Source organism: Colias philodice, chromosome 22, assembly GCF_061535455.1.
Source record: "Colias philodice isolate Cphi_HAF_F1 chromosome 22, ilColPhil1 Martin Lab GWU primary, whole genome shotgun sequence".
NCBI lineage: Eukaryota > Metazoa > Arthropoda > Insecta > Lepidoptera > Pieridae > Colias > Colias philodice.
In genome coordinates this window covers 3,826,908-3,844,575 of record NC_143107.1, presented here as the reverse complement: position 1 = coordinate 3,844,575, position 17,668 = coordinate 3,826,908, and the positions used below count along the sequence as shown (strand labels likewise).

The 17,668-nt window shown below is 31.8% G+C and overlaps 3 protein-coding genes across 5 annotated transcripts in view; 2 read left to right on the top strand and 1 right to left on the bottom strand.

Annotated features, from left to right (window-relative positions):
• The window catches only part of Poxn (paired box pox-neuro), a 39,963-nt gene extending 35,414 nt beyond the window's left edge, over positions 1-4,549 (top strand). For both annotated transcript variants that reach the window (XM_089709207.1, XM_089709208.1), the window contains exon 5: positions 3,326-4,549. In XM_089709207.1, the coding sequence (XP_089565333.1) occupies positions 3,326-3,984 (659 nt within the window). In that variant the 3' untranslated portion in view covers positions 3,985-4,549. The remainder of the gene's footprint in view (positions 1-3,325) is intronic.
• Positions 4,550-6,319: 1,770 nt separating this feature from the next.
• Positions 6,320-11,195, top strand: LOC149478385 (protein IMPACT-like). The gene is made up of 6 exons (XM_089709231.1): positions 6,320-6,479; positions 6,560-6,792; positions 6,866-7,001; positions 9,401-9,504; positions 9,952-10,158; positions 10,675-11,195. The coding sequence occupies exons 1-6, from the start codon at positions 6,453-6,455 to the stop codon at positions 10,766-10,768; spliced, it is 801 nt and encodes a 266-aa protein (XP_089565357.1). The 5' UTR covers positions 6,320-6,452; the 3' UTR covers positions 10,769-11,195.
• A 1,196-nt stretch (positions 11,196-12,391) lies between these two features.
• On the bottom strand, positions 12,392-17,378 carry LOC149478384 (uncharacterized). Of its 2 annotated transcripts, XM_089709194.1 has the most exons (5): positions 16,927-17,095; positions 13,975-16,850; positions 13,492-13,760; positions 12,971-13,123; positions 12,392-12,561 (listed from the first exon to the last, which is right to left on the bottom strand). In XM_089709194.1, the coding sequence occupies exons 1-5, from the start codon at positions 16,950-16,952 to the stop codon at positions 12,487-12,489; spliced, it is 3,399 nt and encodes a 1,132-aa protein (XP_089565320.1). In that variant the 5' UTR covers positions 16,953-17,095; the 3' UTR covers positions 12,392-12,486. The 2 variants fall into 2 exon arrangements, with proteins under 2 accessions (XP_089565320.1, XP_089565321.1); XM_089709195.1 differs by lacking the exons at positions 12,392-12,561; positions 12,971-13,123; positions 13,492-13,760 and adding an exon at positions 17,202-17,378 and having other exon boundaries at positions 16,713-16,850; positions 16,927-17,125.
• Between the last annotated feature and the right edge of the window lie 290 nt (positions 17,379-17,668).

The following is a 17,668-nucleotide window of genomic DNA, read 5'->3' as shown; positions in this document are numbered from 1 at the left end:
TGTTTAAGTTTTAGCATTTATGATCATTTTCCCGAAGACGAATGTGAATTATGTTTCAATGAGAATAAATTCAAATGTTAAAAAAAATGACGGATTTACTTGTTGGGTTGTAATAAAATTATTAGATCAAAAAGATTACTTATTCTCCTAGCTTATTCTATGGTTTTTGCCTAAACTTTTGACTTATCAAATACATTTATAAGTACAATTTAGGTGTATTTACTTGCTTACATTACCATAATGGTTGTTTGTTTTTATGTAAACAAACCTAAACCACTTTCATTAGAGAACAAACTCCAACATCGCGAAATAAAATCAGCTGTTCCGTAGATTTTGGCATAGTAGATAATTATTCCACTTTTGTATATTATGAAACAGCTGATATTTCTTTTACGATGTTGGATTTGGTCCTATACCTAATTAAAGTTGTTCAGGTTTAGTCTGAGTCATTCCTTAAAAGTTTGCTCATGATTTATATTTCACCCTGTTATTGTGAAAATTAAAACACAGAACTCCAGTATCGTTTCTTGACATTGTGAATTGTGTACTATCACAGACTAGTACTATTTTTAAAAGTAGTAGTATTTAAGTGTAAGTAGTAGATAATATGTTACTTGAAATGATTGTATCATGTACTGAATAAAGCTAATTTCATTAATGTGCATAATTTTCTTTCAGTTTCTTCTAAGTTTTTGGTGTGTCGGCAAAATTAGTGTTGTTTTCCTACATGAACGTTTCATTGGCTTTTTTTCCGACATGCCAAAATTTTTCCCACTGCATTAATAATGGTAGAAATGACAACATATCGAACTAGATAAATATTTTCAGTATGAGCTGACCTCACATTGTATACAGGGTGTAACAGAAAGGGGGTACACACCTAAGCAGGGCGTGATGTACTGATGAAACTGAACAGTACATCACGCCCTGTTCGGATGTGTATATCCCCTTACACCTTGTATAGGTTTTACGAACATTCACAGGTCAGCTTATACTGAAAATATATAGCTTAATATGTGTCGTTTGAATTATTACTTGCAACCAAGTATTTTAGCTATGGTAACCTAATAAACCCGCCTAAGAATTCAAAGTAACTTGGCTAAATATACCAATCATAATTGACTAGAAATAACAGAGTATATTTAGTTATAGTTACCCAATGAACACGATTGACAGTACCCAGTAACTTGGCTACGTATACAAATTTTTAATTGAGTAGAAGTAACAAAGTAGATTGGCTGTCCCTACCCAATAAATATGATTAACATTATTGTGTTACTTAGCTAGTTTTTTCAAAGCAACATATTTGAAATCACTGAATTACTTTGCTAAAAACAATAGAGCACGTTGGGTATTGTTAAAAGAGTAACACGATTGACTATAGTAAATAGGTTTGTTAAGTTTACTGAGTGAATAGGTTAAAAGCAACAAACCCTTAATACGTATTTTTTGACCACCTTAGTGGGCTTATATTACCAACATACGTTAACAAAGTTGACTTGTATAATTTTAGCAACAAACTTTGCAGGCTCCCTCCGAAGCAAGTTACTCGGTTGTAAATAGCAGCAACTTGATTATTTATAGCCGTTACGTTTTCTCAGTGTATATTACTTGCTCTATGGTGTAAGCCACACTCCATCACAAAGCCTATTATGTACAAGTCTATGTGGTCTATGCAACCTAAATCATTAAACAAATCATCTAGTTATCAAAATATATCAATGCAAGTAGGTTTAACTACACACAAAAAAATAACTTTAAATTTTAATAACTGTCAATATTATCTCCAAAAATTAGAATTGCATTTACATTAAAGTAAAGTCAGAATTTAATTATTAAATTAATTACCATAAAGTGTGTTAACACGTGCCACAGTTCCGCTAATGTAATGTAATATGTGATACATATTATAGTCAAATATTTACATAGTGTGACATGTTTTATAGCACCTTTAACAGAACTCGTAAAGATTTAAATCGATACATTTTTGTAATAAACTATAGGCAGGTGAAAAGAGCAATAATCTAATGTTACATTTGTTACGAATGCAAATATACTACAAACTGCGTAATTATAATAAATCAACCATAGTATTTTTATTTATAGCGAAATAATTTACTCATTTCGAAATGGACGTTTGCATAATAATTAGTTCAGTGAAATTTAATTTATTACCTCATAGATAACGTCAACGCTAATCAGAGACAATAATAACGTATTTTTTTAAATATAAAAAGTATTTAATTATTTTATAGTTTACTTTTTGAGAGACCTTAGCTAATCAATCTCAAAAGTAAAAATAAACCTTGCAATAAATTAATGATCTGTAAAAACTAAAACCAATATGACCGTATAGTTTTAACTAATTTTTTTAAATACTATCACCGTTATAACCCAGAGTCAATAATCAATAAGTTCAATTCATCGACTTCCAAAGATACAAGCATATAACAACATTCTGACATCAATCATTTGACTATCCAATAAATTAACCAAATACAACACGTTGAATGTTACAGCGCGTAAAATATTTCATACTTACACTCTTTTGTGATACAAAGGTTATTGACAGTACCCAGCATTTGTTTTAGATCATAACATTGTTTATTTTACGAGTCGTCGCGTGAATTTCGATGTCAAATTTATTGGGAACATTGTCGTCCTGTGGTTATGGCCGTCGTAAATTATTTTAAATTAGGAATTCGTTTAAAGTCTAATTAATGAGTTTAACGGCTCGGGCACGTCCCATAGACAACACTTGATTTGTAGCCATTTGCAGATGTCACCTTTATGATGCGAGTTATTTACACTCTCGTTTCGCGAAGACAATACACGAGTTATTTATTTCGCCACAGAGTATCAAACAGAGATCTAGAATATATTATTATTGAAGTGAAACTTCTTTATCGGGGTAAAAAAATTTAATGTAACATTTTTTCGTTACGCGTGACATTTTTCCGTTACGCGCCATCTTTTTCTTATCCACGCGTGATTCGACGTATTTCTGTAAAGTTGCATATAATAAATTATTTTTTGAAAAATAAGGTCATAAAGAAGTTTCACTTCTTACGTGTGTACACTAACTAGTACACGCACTATTTTTTTATTTAAATGAGAAACATTATTTTTGGTTAATCGAAATAAATCGTTATAATATTATCAAGTTTGCGGTATTATTAAGCTTGATGGTTTGATTGAAGGGCTGTATCACAAGGGGGGTAATTTGAGTAACGAGGTTCAATATTTAAATAATTGGCAATTATGCCACAAAATAAACTAGGTGAAGTTTGGCGAGATGAACAATAATGTTCTTTTTTCTTTACAGAAGCGTATCCACAACCTGAATTGACGCCGAACATGATTGACTACATGTCGCTCAAGAATTCTTTACCGCCCACGCCTATGCCACAGCAGTCGCCATACTTCCCGCACTCAGCAGTTAGAGTGCCCCCACCACAAGCTGACCAACACCTTTACGACAGACGATTAGCTACAACTTGGCTGCTAGCAAACCAACAAGCACAAGGCCTCCTCAAACCCTACCCCATATCCCCGTGGCAAAGAGTCATGATGCCATACCCGGACACAAAGAATTTCTCGCCATACGCAATCAGCCTGCACAATGACATAATCAACAGAATCAACCCGGACGAAGTGAAATCAGAAACGTCAGAACAGATTTCCGTTGAAGCCAGCGATGACAGCACTGACAGGCCCGACACAGATGACCAAGAATCGAAAACAAAGGAAAAGAAGAAAAACCCGTATTCGATTGAGGAATTATTGAAAAAGCCGGACAAAATCGTAAACACGACTCCGATTGGGTTCCAGAACTTTCTACGGCAGCCAAGTGGAAGTTTAATTGAGTGTCAGGAGAAAACTCTAAGTAATCGCAGTTCGCCAGCCAGCTATTGCTCCGTACAAAGTGGTGCGTCTAATGATTGCTCTTTAGAATCTGGGTCCGAAATCAAACAGGGAATGTGAACTAGTCAAAACAGTATAGCCATATTAAAAATTATGTTTGCCATAACGTAGTCGATACTCGGTGTGTATTCTAGACATTCCATAGACATAGACCGTACATAGACAAATTATTTAGGTAATTTATTATTTACTTTAAATTATTATTTAATATTTAGAAGAAAATTTATAGTGTACGTTAAATAGTAGGCTTAGAAATTGTATTATTTAGCTATTTGTACAATATGGTAGAGTTAACAATAAATTAAAATAAAAGATTCGTAATTGAACATTTCCCGCCAAAATTCTGAATTTGTTACTAACTATAGTAATAATGTGTAAACTGTTAAAATCGATGAAATTATCGATTAAAATAATATATTGTAAATACGTAAGTTATTAATAAGTTTCTGTGATATTGTAAATGTTGTGTAGATTTGTGTTCATATGCACAAAGCACATTCCATAGATAAAAAAAACTGTAAGTAAATGTAGAAATAGTAAGTATGGTCCTGTACTTGAGTATATTATAAAGACAGTATGCTGTATTTATAAATTTATGATTTAGTGCATACCTACGTTTAAATATTAGCACAATAAACCAAATATAAAAATAAATTTGTTTTAATTTCCTACGGTCAAATATTCATATTATCCTACTAATATTATAAATGCGAAAGTGTGAGGATGTATGGATGGGTGTTTCTTACTCTTTCACGCAAATACTACTGAACCGATTACAATGAAATTTGGTAAGTAGAAGACCCATAATAAGACATAGGCTACTTTTTATCTCGGTAATCCCACAGGAACGAGAACAATAGGGGTTTTTCTTTGAAAACACGGGCGAAGCCGCGGGCGGAAATCTAGTAATCACATACCTACTTTAATACATTCGCGATTATACTTTTATGTGTCGCGGTACAATGTTGCATAATAATTAGAAGATATAAATGCAAATTTGAAGTTAATGCACATGAAAAATGGAAATGCTGGGTGAAAGCTTTGTAATTTTATGGAAATCTAATGGCAACGCTTGCTCATAAATTACAACACAATAATTTTATTTCTATCAATCAGTGGTTTTTATTACCTATTTTCTATTAACCAAAAGGCACAACGGATTTTGATGCAGTTTTTTTTATTATATAGAGTGATTCAAGGAAAAGGTTTTAACTTTTAGTAGTTATCTATATAATTTACTTAGGTTAGGTTAGACAAAGCGGGCGAGCTGTGGGCGGAAAGCTAGTAAATTGTAAAATAATATTTTCATCAGTCGAAGTTGGTCGAAGTCCTTTGCATGCCATCTCTACTATTCAATCATGAGCGAGACAGTACCGCCATCTAGTAGGTATCATATTTATTAAATTTTCTATCAAAAAAGTACATTAACAGTTACATTGATTCAAACAAATTACCAAAGAGTAATATAAAATATTGTAACTACAAGTATCTAGGTACCTATTTACTATTTACTAACTAACTGTGCTCCGACTCTCAATAAGTAGTGAAATCTATCGTTAAAAATTAAATATGAAAAGATTACCTACGACAAGCCTACGACCATAGTGTCTTGTTATTTAGATTTCTATGCCTACGACCTTGCAAATGAATAAATTATCACCATAATAAATATATTATAGAAATAAATATTATAAATAAATAAATAAATAAATATTATAGGACATTATTACACAAATCGACCTAGTCCCACAGTAAGCTCAAAGGCTTGTGTTGTGGGTACTAGGCGACGATAAATATAATATTATAAATACATATATAGATAATAACACCCAGACCCAAGAACAAATAATTGAGTTCATCACACAAATATTTGTCCTGACCGGGGATCGAACCCGGGACCGTCGGCTCAGTAGGCAGTTGCTTTACCACTGCGCCAACCGCGTCGTCAAAAAATCCAAACCCCGTCCAGATGAAAATATTATTTCAGTCTTTTACAGTTTAAAATTAAGCTTATTAGTAGGAAATAATATTGTAATACTGTGGTGTCGTATTTAATTATTTTATCATCCAGGTAAAAACAACATCAGCAAATAATGTTGCAGGAAAAAGTTAACAGCAGCTTTGCACACACCCGTGGCACACACAAATAGTGTTTTTTTTATACACATAGACTTGCGATAGGTCCAACAAATACTATTATAATATTATTATAATTTTTATTAGATTTGCTATTAAATTATTATTAAATAATTAAATATTAATATCAAGAATCTAATTTGCCCAGCCGCATCACAGAAAAAGGAACATCTTTGTCAATGTCAACGCCAATCACATTTGACGTATCAGACATTTCATCATCATTAGACATTACATCAAAGTCAAATCCATGTGACAACTAAGTGACAACTACAAAGTGCTGTGTTTGAACTTTAAAATTTCTTCGGTGCTTTACATTAATTTTTAACGTTCATATAAAAATATTTAACAACATAAAAACTTCATAACTTTAAGAGCAACTTACAGTCACAATGGAATCCGAAAATCTAGCCAAACAAGTAAGATTTAGATATCAAAATATATAATACGTTAAATCATTCATTTACCCACAACTTTAAATTTTCATGTTTTATCGCAGATTGAAGAGGTTGAAGCTCTGTCTTCGATTTATAGCGAAGATTTTACTATAGATAGTGAAACACTTAGAACATATAGTATTAAGATAAAAGATAATAATAATGAAGTTATATTGACTGTTACAATGCCAGCCGAATATCCAGGGGAAGCACCGCCAAAATATGAATTATCTGCACCCTGGATGGATAGAAAAGCTAAAGAAAATCTTAAACAATGTTTAGAAGAAGTCTACTTGTAAGTTATTTTATTTTATTAGGTAACAGATAAAAACAATAAGTACAAAAATTATAAAAATTTTAAATTACAGAGAAAATATAGGTGAAACGGTACTATTTCAGTGGGCTGAGAAAATTCGTGAGATGTTACAAAAAATTAAAGTTGTTAAGCCTGAAAAAAAAGAGCAAGCTCCAGACAAAGTAGATGAAACATTGGATTTAGCACAAGTAAGAATTATTTTCTTTTTAATTTGTTCAAATTAAAATTAAATAAAGTAATGTTCCAATAAGAATTATAATATTGTAATTTTATGCTAAACTATGTGAATCCATAAGTATACATACATAATTAATCCGTCAGTCCTCGGATCACAGACACAATAGAAAATCTATTGTGTCTCGGCCCGATCGGGCCGCTCGGTGGTCAATGGGTTAATAGCTTTCAATTGATTGATTTTTTTTAATATTTGATGATTTCTGTTTTCTTTCTTAAATATTGAGGTTTGTATAAAGTAAAAAGGGTTAAATATTTGATTCGATGTCCCCGAATTTCATTATTTTGTGCTGTTTAATCGATAGCTGGTAGTGGATTTTCTTAACAAACTGCTTTTCTTTTCCAACAAAAATGCGTAGTTTTTGTGAAAATCGAAAATGAAAATTATTTTTTTTAAGGTTATTTTTGTACTAAAAACGACACTTTTATACCATTGTCGTATTAAAACTTCTAGTAATCTCGCACACAGGCAATATTTTTAAATATAATGCCGTATTATTAATTTATTTATAACAATTTCTTAAATTATATTACCTGGAAAATGTAAGTTTGTATTTACCACGTATTTACGACATGCCATTATAGATAATAAATGTTATATGACGCGTTCACAATTGTAGATAATAAATATAATTCGAAAGTGATTTTTAAAATGAATTTGTCAAAAATAATTTTAAGGACAGCGCTAGTCGTCCGCTAAACGGATGAATAAAATAAATTAGTTGTCCGATTACCGGATGAATAAAATAATAATTCTTTAGAGAACTGCCGCACGTATTATAGGTTTTTTGTGGGGGGAGGAGAGGGGGGAGGAGGGCACACGTAGGTATTTGATTTTTTTTGCGCGTCGACGGAGCCCCGCTTCGCGGGGCTCCTATTTCTGTGTAGTTTTTTTTTTAAGAAACCTAACCTAACCTAACCTAACGGATAACCTAACCTAAACTTGATTTTTTTTTGCGCGTCGACGGAGCCCCGCTTCGCGGGGCTCCTGTTTCTGTGTAGTTTTTTTTTAAGAAACCTAACCTAACCTAACCTAACGGCTAACCTAACCTAAACTTGATTTTTTTTGCGCGTCGACGGAGCCCCGCTTCGCGGGGCTCCTATTTCTGTGTAGTTTTTTTTTAAGAAACCTAACCTAACCTAAACCTAACCTAACGAATTGAGGGCGAATATCTCGGCCATTTTTGATTTTAGAGAAAAGTTGTTCCTATAAAACATGCTTATATTAGCGTAATCTTTACGATAAAACAATAATAAATAGGTGTTATAATGACACCAACTCCATCAAAAATTTTCTAAGTCCTGAGCCCCCTTTGCTTTAGTCCAACCCAACTAGCTTTAGTGTTAAAAGGTTATCTAGTAATCCGAATAATCGGACGATTAAATTATTTTATTCATCCGGTAATCGGACGACTAATTTATTTTATTCATCCGTTTAGCGGACGACTAGACACTTCGTAATTTTAATTTAGATAGCATTTGATAATAACAAAAATTTTACGATACATAAATAAAATACAAACAGGTTGTTTAAACCTACGTAGTTTTTTTTTGTTTGAGTGGGAATCGCCCTAAAGTCGCTTCTGGCACTCGCCGGCCGCTGCCGCGGCACGCTCGCTTCGCTCGCTCGGCTCGTGCGGCAGTTCAACAGTTAACCTAACACGCTCGTCGCTTCGCTCCTCGCTACCTATTTGAATACTAAAAGTAAAAGTTAATCGATTTTTAAAACTGAAGCAAGTGAGCTATAAAAAAAACATTAAAAATTAAAATGTATCATTTATACTCTATGATAAGCTAGTATATTTGTATTGCTAATCTGTGATCTGCGTCATATTAACTAATCTGTGTTATCTGTGGCTTGTTGTGAATACAAAATATGGAACGATTTTTGGCTATACTAAATTGTTAAAATACTATTTTGACAAAATAAATTGTAATATGTAAATAAAGTACGTAAATATATTTAAAAATAATGCGTGTGAGTGTGATAATTAGACATTTTGATACTATAATGGCTTAAGATTTTACTTTAAGTTGCGTGTTTAGTACAAAAATAACCTTAAAAAATATCATTTTCAATTTCGATTTTCACAAAAACTACGCATTTTTGATGGAAAAGAAAAGCAGTTTGTTAAGAAAATCCACTACCAGCTATCGATTAAACAGCACAAAATAATGAAATTCGGGGACATCGAATGTAATATGCAGCCGTAAAAAGTATGTGACAAAAGTTCTAAAAGTAATATAAGAAAAGTTTCCTTTTCTTAAAATATATTTAAGAAAAGGAAACTAATTTTAATAAACTTAACGAAAACATCAACACATCTGAAATTATTTGTTTTTTTAATTTCAGCTAGATTTGAAATGTCCAGAAATAACTCATGGCAGTGTTATTATCGATAGAAAAAGCTCATTCCAGGGACACGCAGCAGAAGTACATAGTGTTGATGATGTCACGTAAGTATTGAAAAAACTCATAAAAGAGGATAGATAATTTTTAGCTGCATTTATTACTGTCAAATTTAAATTTTTACTACACAAAAAATATCCTCATTCAGAGATACTTCGTTAATCAATTAAATTACGCTATACAACATTTTGTATTTTCTGTCAGACAAATGTAAATTCTTAATTGAGTGTTTTTAATTAAAATATTTTTTTTTAGTGCAGACAAACATAATATGCGGGGAATAGATCACTTCTAAGTGATAAGGCCACCAAATACACTAAATTGTTCTTGCTTTTATTTTTGCGTATTTTAGTACCTAAGACCATTTAGCTGTAATGAAGAGTAAATTAACATTGTAGTATAAAAAATAATTACATTTTCACAAATATAATTAATTTGACATGATTAAATGAAAATGGAAATTGAATCTTATGAACCGTTTTTCTCATTTCCAGGGCAGTACTATTCAAATTAAAGCAGAACAAGAAATTTCAACACGCGACACACAACATGTATGCTTATAGGATAGAGAAACAAACACCAAAGGGCACAACTATGTTACAAGATTGTGATGACGATGGCGAAACACATGCGGGGGGGAGGATGTTGCATCTCTTGCAAATATTGGACCAGAAGAATACTTTAGTTGTTGTTTCAAGATGGTAAGACTTTTTAATCTTAATATATATAAATCTGGTGTCACAATGTTTGTCCTCAATGGACTCCTAAACCACTTAACCGATTATAATAAAATTCGCACACCATGTGCAGTTCGATCCAACTTGAGAGATAGGATAGTTTAAACATGTAGGTACCACAGGCGAAGCCGGAGCGGACCACTAGTTAGAGTTTATATATTTTTTTGGTTCTCTTCTAGAATTAATTAAACTAGAAGTCATGCATACATTTCATTTACTGAAATTTTCCTAACCGAAAATACCTGTATTAAGGAATATAGGCTCGAAATGAAAAGCTATGTCGTAATACGCCAGCAAAATTTGATACATTGATATACCAAATTCTTTAGTACTTATAACTAAAATCTGAAACTTAACGCCGTTATTTCTACCCGCTTCAAAATATGCAATAAAAAAAATTAAAACGCGTTTTGGCGCCAATTTTCTTGGATTTAAAATTATTTTTGTCTCTTCTAATAACTTTTTCTTTTCATATTTCAGGTATGGCGGCATACAATTAGGTCCAGATAGATTTAGACACATTAACAATGCAACCAGACAAGTCATACAAGAAGCTGGGTTGTTGAAAAAATGACAACAAATCATGACTATTAGTTTAAGTTAGAACTCAATAATCAATGATATTATAAGTAAAAAGGTATAGATAGGTTTAAAGTGCTCCGAGGGTGGCAATGCTAGTGACTAAATGGACCAAAATATAATTTTTGTTTAAAAAAAATAGAAAAATTGCGTGATATTGTCCGACACCTCATTAATTAACGTGTTGGTAACCTAAACCTATCTACATATTTTTACTAATTATATGAATGACTCTTTAGGCTTTAGCATTATGTAAATAATATGTAAATAGAATGACTCAAATTAATATAATTATGGTTGTATAAACTTAAATGAATTTCATTAAAAATTGAGACAACTGAGCAATAATCGGAATTATTAAAGCAAAATATATTATTCAGGTGAAGCTTGTTAATGTTATTGTAAAAATCTGACGAACCAGATCTGACGAACATTGTACTTATTTGTGATTTAGCAATAATGAATTTTTATTAAAAATAAATCTTGTTACTTTGTTCTTCATTGTTTTATTTATAACCTAGCCGTGCCCCGCGGTTTTACCCGCATTGCTCCGCTCCTATTGTTCTTTAGCGTCATGATATTATATTCTATCTAACAGTGAAATCATTTTTAAATCGGACCCTGACCTGAGATGAGCGCATTCAAGCAAACAAAACAAATATGCAAACTACAGCTTTATAATTTAGTAGTATAGACACAGATAAGATAACATTATGTATAGATAGCAATTTCTCAAATTTATTTAGACACTAGCGGTCCGCCCCGGCTTCGCCCGTGGTACATATTTCGCAATAAAAAATAGCCTATGTCCTTTCTCGGGTATCATGCAAATTGGTTCAGTAGTTTAGGCGTGATTGAGTAACAGACAGACAGACAGTTACTTTCGCATTTATAATATTAGTATGGATGAAGCATGATCGTGTTTCGAACGGGCTGTGTCCTTCCGTCCGTCAAACAGGGTGACACCGCAATAATGCGCAAAAAGTATTCGTTCTATACTTCTATCTGTGGCTGTTTACTTGTAGTATACGGACAGCTGTGAATTGTAAACAGCAAATTATTAGTACGAACGTCGAACTCTCACCGAAATAGCCTGTGGAAATAGCGCTATTGTAGCAAGTGGAAATGATAAGTAATATAAACTTTGCAGTTATAAACAGAGTGAAGTATGCTGGGTTGAAACATTTAATATTTATTGTGACTTCTGTAGTTAATAAATTATTTAAATTCTCAACTACTTACGTAGTCAACTGTAATTTAGTAAATAATAACCTATGAAACTCCTGAAATAAATTATGGCGCTCTATTTAAAATTCTTCCACTTGCTACTGTAGCGCCACCTTAATTAGCTCCCTTTCAACGGACACTTTTTACTACACTGTCCTCCATACTTCTACCCTCCTGCCTCCATACATCTGACGAAACGTTAATGGGTTTTTTTATGCGAGCAAAGTCGTGGGCGATATCTAGTCCTGTGTTTTATGAGTAAAAGTGTTGTTTGTCCACCTTTCAGTAACTGTTCATAAAAAAAATTGCACTAGGTGTGTGTGCAGTTTTAGGTATTTAGGTCCACTTGATTAAAAAAATTCTCTGATAATTCAATAAAAAGCCATAATATGAAATAATCGTATTTATTATCCGTACATTTACAATTTACATAAAAATGCAATAACTCTTATATTGTACTTGTCCAACATGACAAAAGAGGTAATGTCATCTTTTGTTCCTAGCATTATTGTCTGCAGTCTTGACTGTTATGCATTTTTTGTCCATGAATTTTAAAAGATCCTGAAACAAAACACAATGAATTAAAAACAAACCAAAAGCTGCTTAAAAATGCATTTTACTCTAATTTGAATCGAAAATTGCGCTTTACATAATATCTTCTTATTTTTGTTCAAAGACACATCTATTAGATGAGATATGACTGATAAAATAGGTGAATTGCCTATTGCATTCTAACGGTGCATTTACATCAACGAACATAGAGCTAGAACTAGAGCAAGAGCATTATTTCGTGATCTTTTAGTATAAGAACATATAGTAGAATCTTTTTGAACGCAATAAGAACAATGAGAGAATGCTCTACGCCTGTTTACACTAAAATAATTTGACATAGTGGGGTTAGAATGAGCATTCGCTCGTTTGATGTAAATGCACCGTAACGATGCTATTTGAATAAATAGACTATTCTCACCTTAGGATTATATTTATATCCACTAGCGACTAAGTCCTTATGTACAACATCTATGTTAATGGGTTCATAGCACAATATAGCTTCGCGTAACAATCTGCGACACGAAACGTAATTGTGAAATGCTATATGCAATGGTACTCGACAGGAATGTATCTGAAATATAAAAAATTACTGATTTAAAAAAAAAACATAATTTTAAAAGCAACAGCCATACTAATATTATAAAGCTGAAGACTGAAGAGTTTGATTTCTTGTTTGAACGCGCGTCCGATTTGAAAAATTCTTTCGGTGTTAGATAGCCCATTTATCGAGGAAGGAATATAGGTATCCTAAGGGCTAGTCCTAACTAATACTACTTATATAATTATAAATATTGTGTAAATAAAATCTCAGGAGTCAGGAACTACTGGTCCGATATGATATAAAAATTCGTTCGGCTATATATCTCTAAGACCAAGAGGAACAGAGCGCTGCGGATAAAACCGCAGGGCACAGCTAGTAATTAATAATATAAGAATTACCTTGGCCTTTTCTCTCTTCTGAAACACCCAATCTTCTGGGCTACATTCAATATCTTTAATAATTGGCTTATCATTAGTTTGTACATATATACAAGTATTCTCTTTTTCAATCATCAAAACATCATTTTGTGGCGATTTTTCTGGAGATTTTGATTCCTCTTGAATAGGATGAGAAGTTTTCAATTTTTTTGAAGGAGATAAAGTTTCTTCAATACAAGATTCTACAAAGGGATGAGTCTGGTCGTAAATGTATGTTAAAAGTTTTATAGCTGGAAAAATAGAGATGATATTATTAGACTCACATGAGGAGAAAATACAATAAATAGTTCAAGCGATCATAATGTTGTTAACATTTTTATCCCTATATATTACTATAGTATTTTATCTTAACAAAAGACCCGTTTCCCTAGATAGGGAACAAAAAATCGACACAATAGCCTAAAAAAGTAATTTGTTGTTCAAATTAGGATACCATTTACATACCTCTTTTTCTTTTAAATGGTTTAACCCCATATTTGTCTAGTTCTCGATGCATTTCCGGAGTTGACATACCTTCATAATCTGGCTTAGGTGTTACTTGATCAACTTTTATAATGTATTCATTTTCTGGTGTTTTCATCCTATCAAAATGCTCATTACTATGAATAGGAGAACTTACTTGTATATCATTTTCAGTTTGTTTAATATTTACAGAAGGTAAACTATCCCTGTTTGATTTTTCGTCACTTAAGTTGTCTAGTACTGAAATACCTCCGAAATTGAAATTGTCTTGTACAACTGCATTAGTTGAATCATTTACTTCTTTATCAGGAATTTCAATAGATACAGAGTGATTTCTTGAAGTTGATGCTTTGTTTATCTCAAAACCTATACTAATATTTGGTTTATTACTATATTTGACTGACTGTTCATGATTTTCTGATTTTGTGCTTGATTTAGATACATTAGAGAAATTTTCTACGACATCATCAAACATTTCATCATAATCAACTGATTTATCGTCTATTTTGCCTAGATTTACAAAACTTCCAGAACACGAGGGTAGATTTGATACATAATTATTACTCATGGATTGCGTATTTTCATTGACACTTGAATTCGAAGATTGCGTAAGGTCAACATTATCGTAAGGCTCAGTGTCTTCATCAGTTTCTTCAATATTAACATTATTTGTAGCTTCGAGACCACTATTTTCATCATTATTTAATGCCATGTCCTGTGATTGTTCTTCTATGCCATTATCAGAAAATATTGAATTTGACGATTGACTAAATATAATATGATCATCATAATTTTCAATTTCATGATCCTCACTACTCTTGCTGTTCATTATTTCAAGGTTTTTAATTTCATTGTTATTTTCTTTTGCACTAGGATTACTACATTTAGTGTGATCAACATTGTTACAAAATTCATCATCAGTGTTTTCAATATCTAGAACATTATTTAAAATGATTGTGCGACTACTACTATGACTACTATTACTATTATTATCGATTTTGGCAATATAACTACATGATGGTTGATTTAAATCATTTTCAGGTGATAATATGAGATCGACATTATCTTTACATAGCACAATTTCATTATTACTATTAACATTATTTCCTATACTATCGTTATTATTATATTTATTACTATTTACTACTGTTTCATAACTACATGAAGGTTTCTGTGCACAGTCTTCTGATGTTAAATCAAAAACTGGATCAGGATTATCCTTTAAGTCAAAGTTTGGTTTGTTTGCTTTCTTGCAATCTTCATTGATTATTATAGTATCATCCAATGACATATTCTTTCCACTGATTTTTATATCTGGTAATTCATCATCACTGGAATCCAAAATGTTAACTAAATCGTTTGAGTTATTATTGATGTGCTTATTATTTTTATTATCATTTTCTAGAAGACTTTCTTCTAGTACTATATCAGTATCTACTGTACAATTTATCTTAGTACCTTCAATGATAGTTCCATTTTTATTTGATTCATTTATGTCTTCATTTGTTTCATCAATAACACATATTAAGTTTGAATCTGGGGAATTTTCTTTGATACAATGTTTAAAAGAAATACTATCATTGTTGTCATTTGGTTCTTGAGTAAGGTCTATTTCTTCAAAATCAAGCTTTTGGTGAACAGTTTGGACAACACAATCAGTAATTTCCATAAAGTCGTTGGATTTCTTTCTTGTAGCATTTAATACTGGTAACTTAATATTTGTATTATTACCTATACTGAGACATTCAGTAAGATCCATTGTATCATGGCTTATAATTGTTTTGTATTTATTGTCAATAGGTTTTTCTGTTTCTTCGTCCATTATTGATGAAACTTCATCATCAAACATATCAGGTGATTTACTCCTTTCCATTTCAGGTAGTAATAATGTTTTTACTGTGTTCAACATCTGAGTATCACATTCAGAATTAATTTTGTCTATCTTCATATCTGGATTATATATTTGGTGAATAAAATCTTCATTTATATGAGAATTAGATACTTCTGAATTATCTATAAGCTTCCTTTGAATGATTTCATGAGATGTTTTAATAGAACCACTGAATAGAATATCAAGCTCATCTTGGGAACATTGAATATCTTTAAAACTAATGTACGGCCCTTCAAAAACCGGACTTGCCGGTCTGCCAGGTATTTCTTCCCAACTTCGTAACAAATTTAAATCACTTGATGGTTTTTCAAGAGGATTTAATACTAATAGGTCATCATTTTTCAAATCTTCATAAGATATATTAGTCGCTTTATAATAAAGGGTGTTGTTTGATATATTATGTAATGTATAGTGTACAGTTTTACAAGAATTAAGTAGCACTTGACTATATCTGTCTGATATAATTTGTTCTTTCTCAGTATTAGATAACAATAGCAGTTTATAATTTTTTTTCAGCTTTCTACCACCTTTCTTTACTATGACATTTTGTGGAACTTTAAATCCATATTCTTGTAATGTTTTCCTTATTTTTAATGTTCTTTCTTGAGAAGATAGTGGTTTTGATTCATCAGCTAATTTAGGTGTTACATTTTCTGAGTCTTGGAGAGATTTTGATAGTACCACAGCCAGCTGTAATTGTTCAGGGTCAACATCAATACCAGATTGTTTACACAAATGATCAAAATCTTTAGAATACTTTACTAATTCATTGTTTTTGGGGTTCAATAAATTTCTTATATCTCTCTGTGCTTTTGATTGCTTTGTTCGCTTCTTTTTTGTTTTAGGTTTTATAGTTTTTGGACCAGCTACATTCTTCTTTTTTTCTTGAAACTCTAACAAACTCTCGTCCCTGTCATCTTCTTTCGAGAAATATTTACTAATAACTTCAGTTTTTGATGTGGTTGCACTGGTGACAATTAAAACAAGTATTGTATAATTACATTTATTTATTTATATATAAGATAATTAACAATACTACCTACCTATTACTAAATTTATCTATGTTCATCCTATTTGTGCGGTAAATCTGGCCTCTGTTCTTCTTCTATCATCTTTCTAATTTGATCACCCGTTCTAGGAAGCAAACCTGATGCAATAACTTGTTTTCTTTCTATTTCTTCGATTGGATCTACGTAAACTTTTTCGGTGAATTTCAAAAGTTTTGGGGGAACGAGAGCGAAACTGTAAATAAATAATTAAAATTATGTACTTAAAAAAATATAACCTCTTTGACAATTTTGTGGATTTATAAACGTACTGGTAAACAGCACCGCAAATTACTCCAACGGTCAATATTCCAATTCCCAAAATATTTCTGGCTCTGGCTGATGGAGTACCGGTTACTTGCCGAGGTTTTCTTTTTGAAACATCTACTCCGATCGCCATGTTTAGATCTGTTATAGTTCTGTCATTTTGACAAATTCTATCTAGATTATATAGAATTTGTCTAGAATTTCCACAGATTTTAATTACATATTAAATAAGTAAAGCGTCTTATTCACGGTCCATCTTGACGTACGTCCCGCCAAGTTCATACACGATGCACGACGTAAAACGACAGTGAAATGTGAATAGTATTGACGTACGTCAATAATTATTATTATTATGTTGCTGGATGTGCACGTCGCACGACCAATTTTTCATCCAGCGACGTAGACAGAGAAACCAATAGACAAATTGATATCTTATGTCGCATTCACACAAGAAAAAGAGCAACTTATGCCG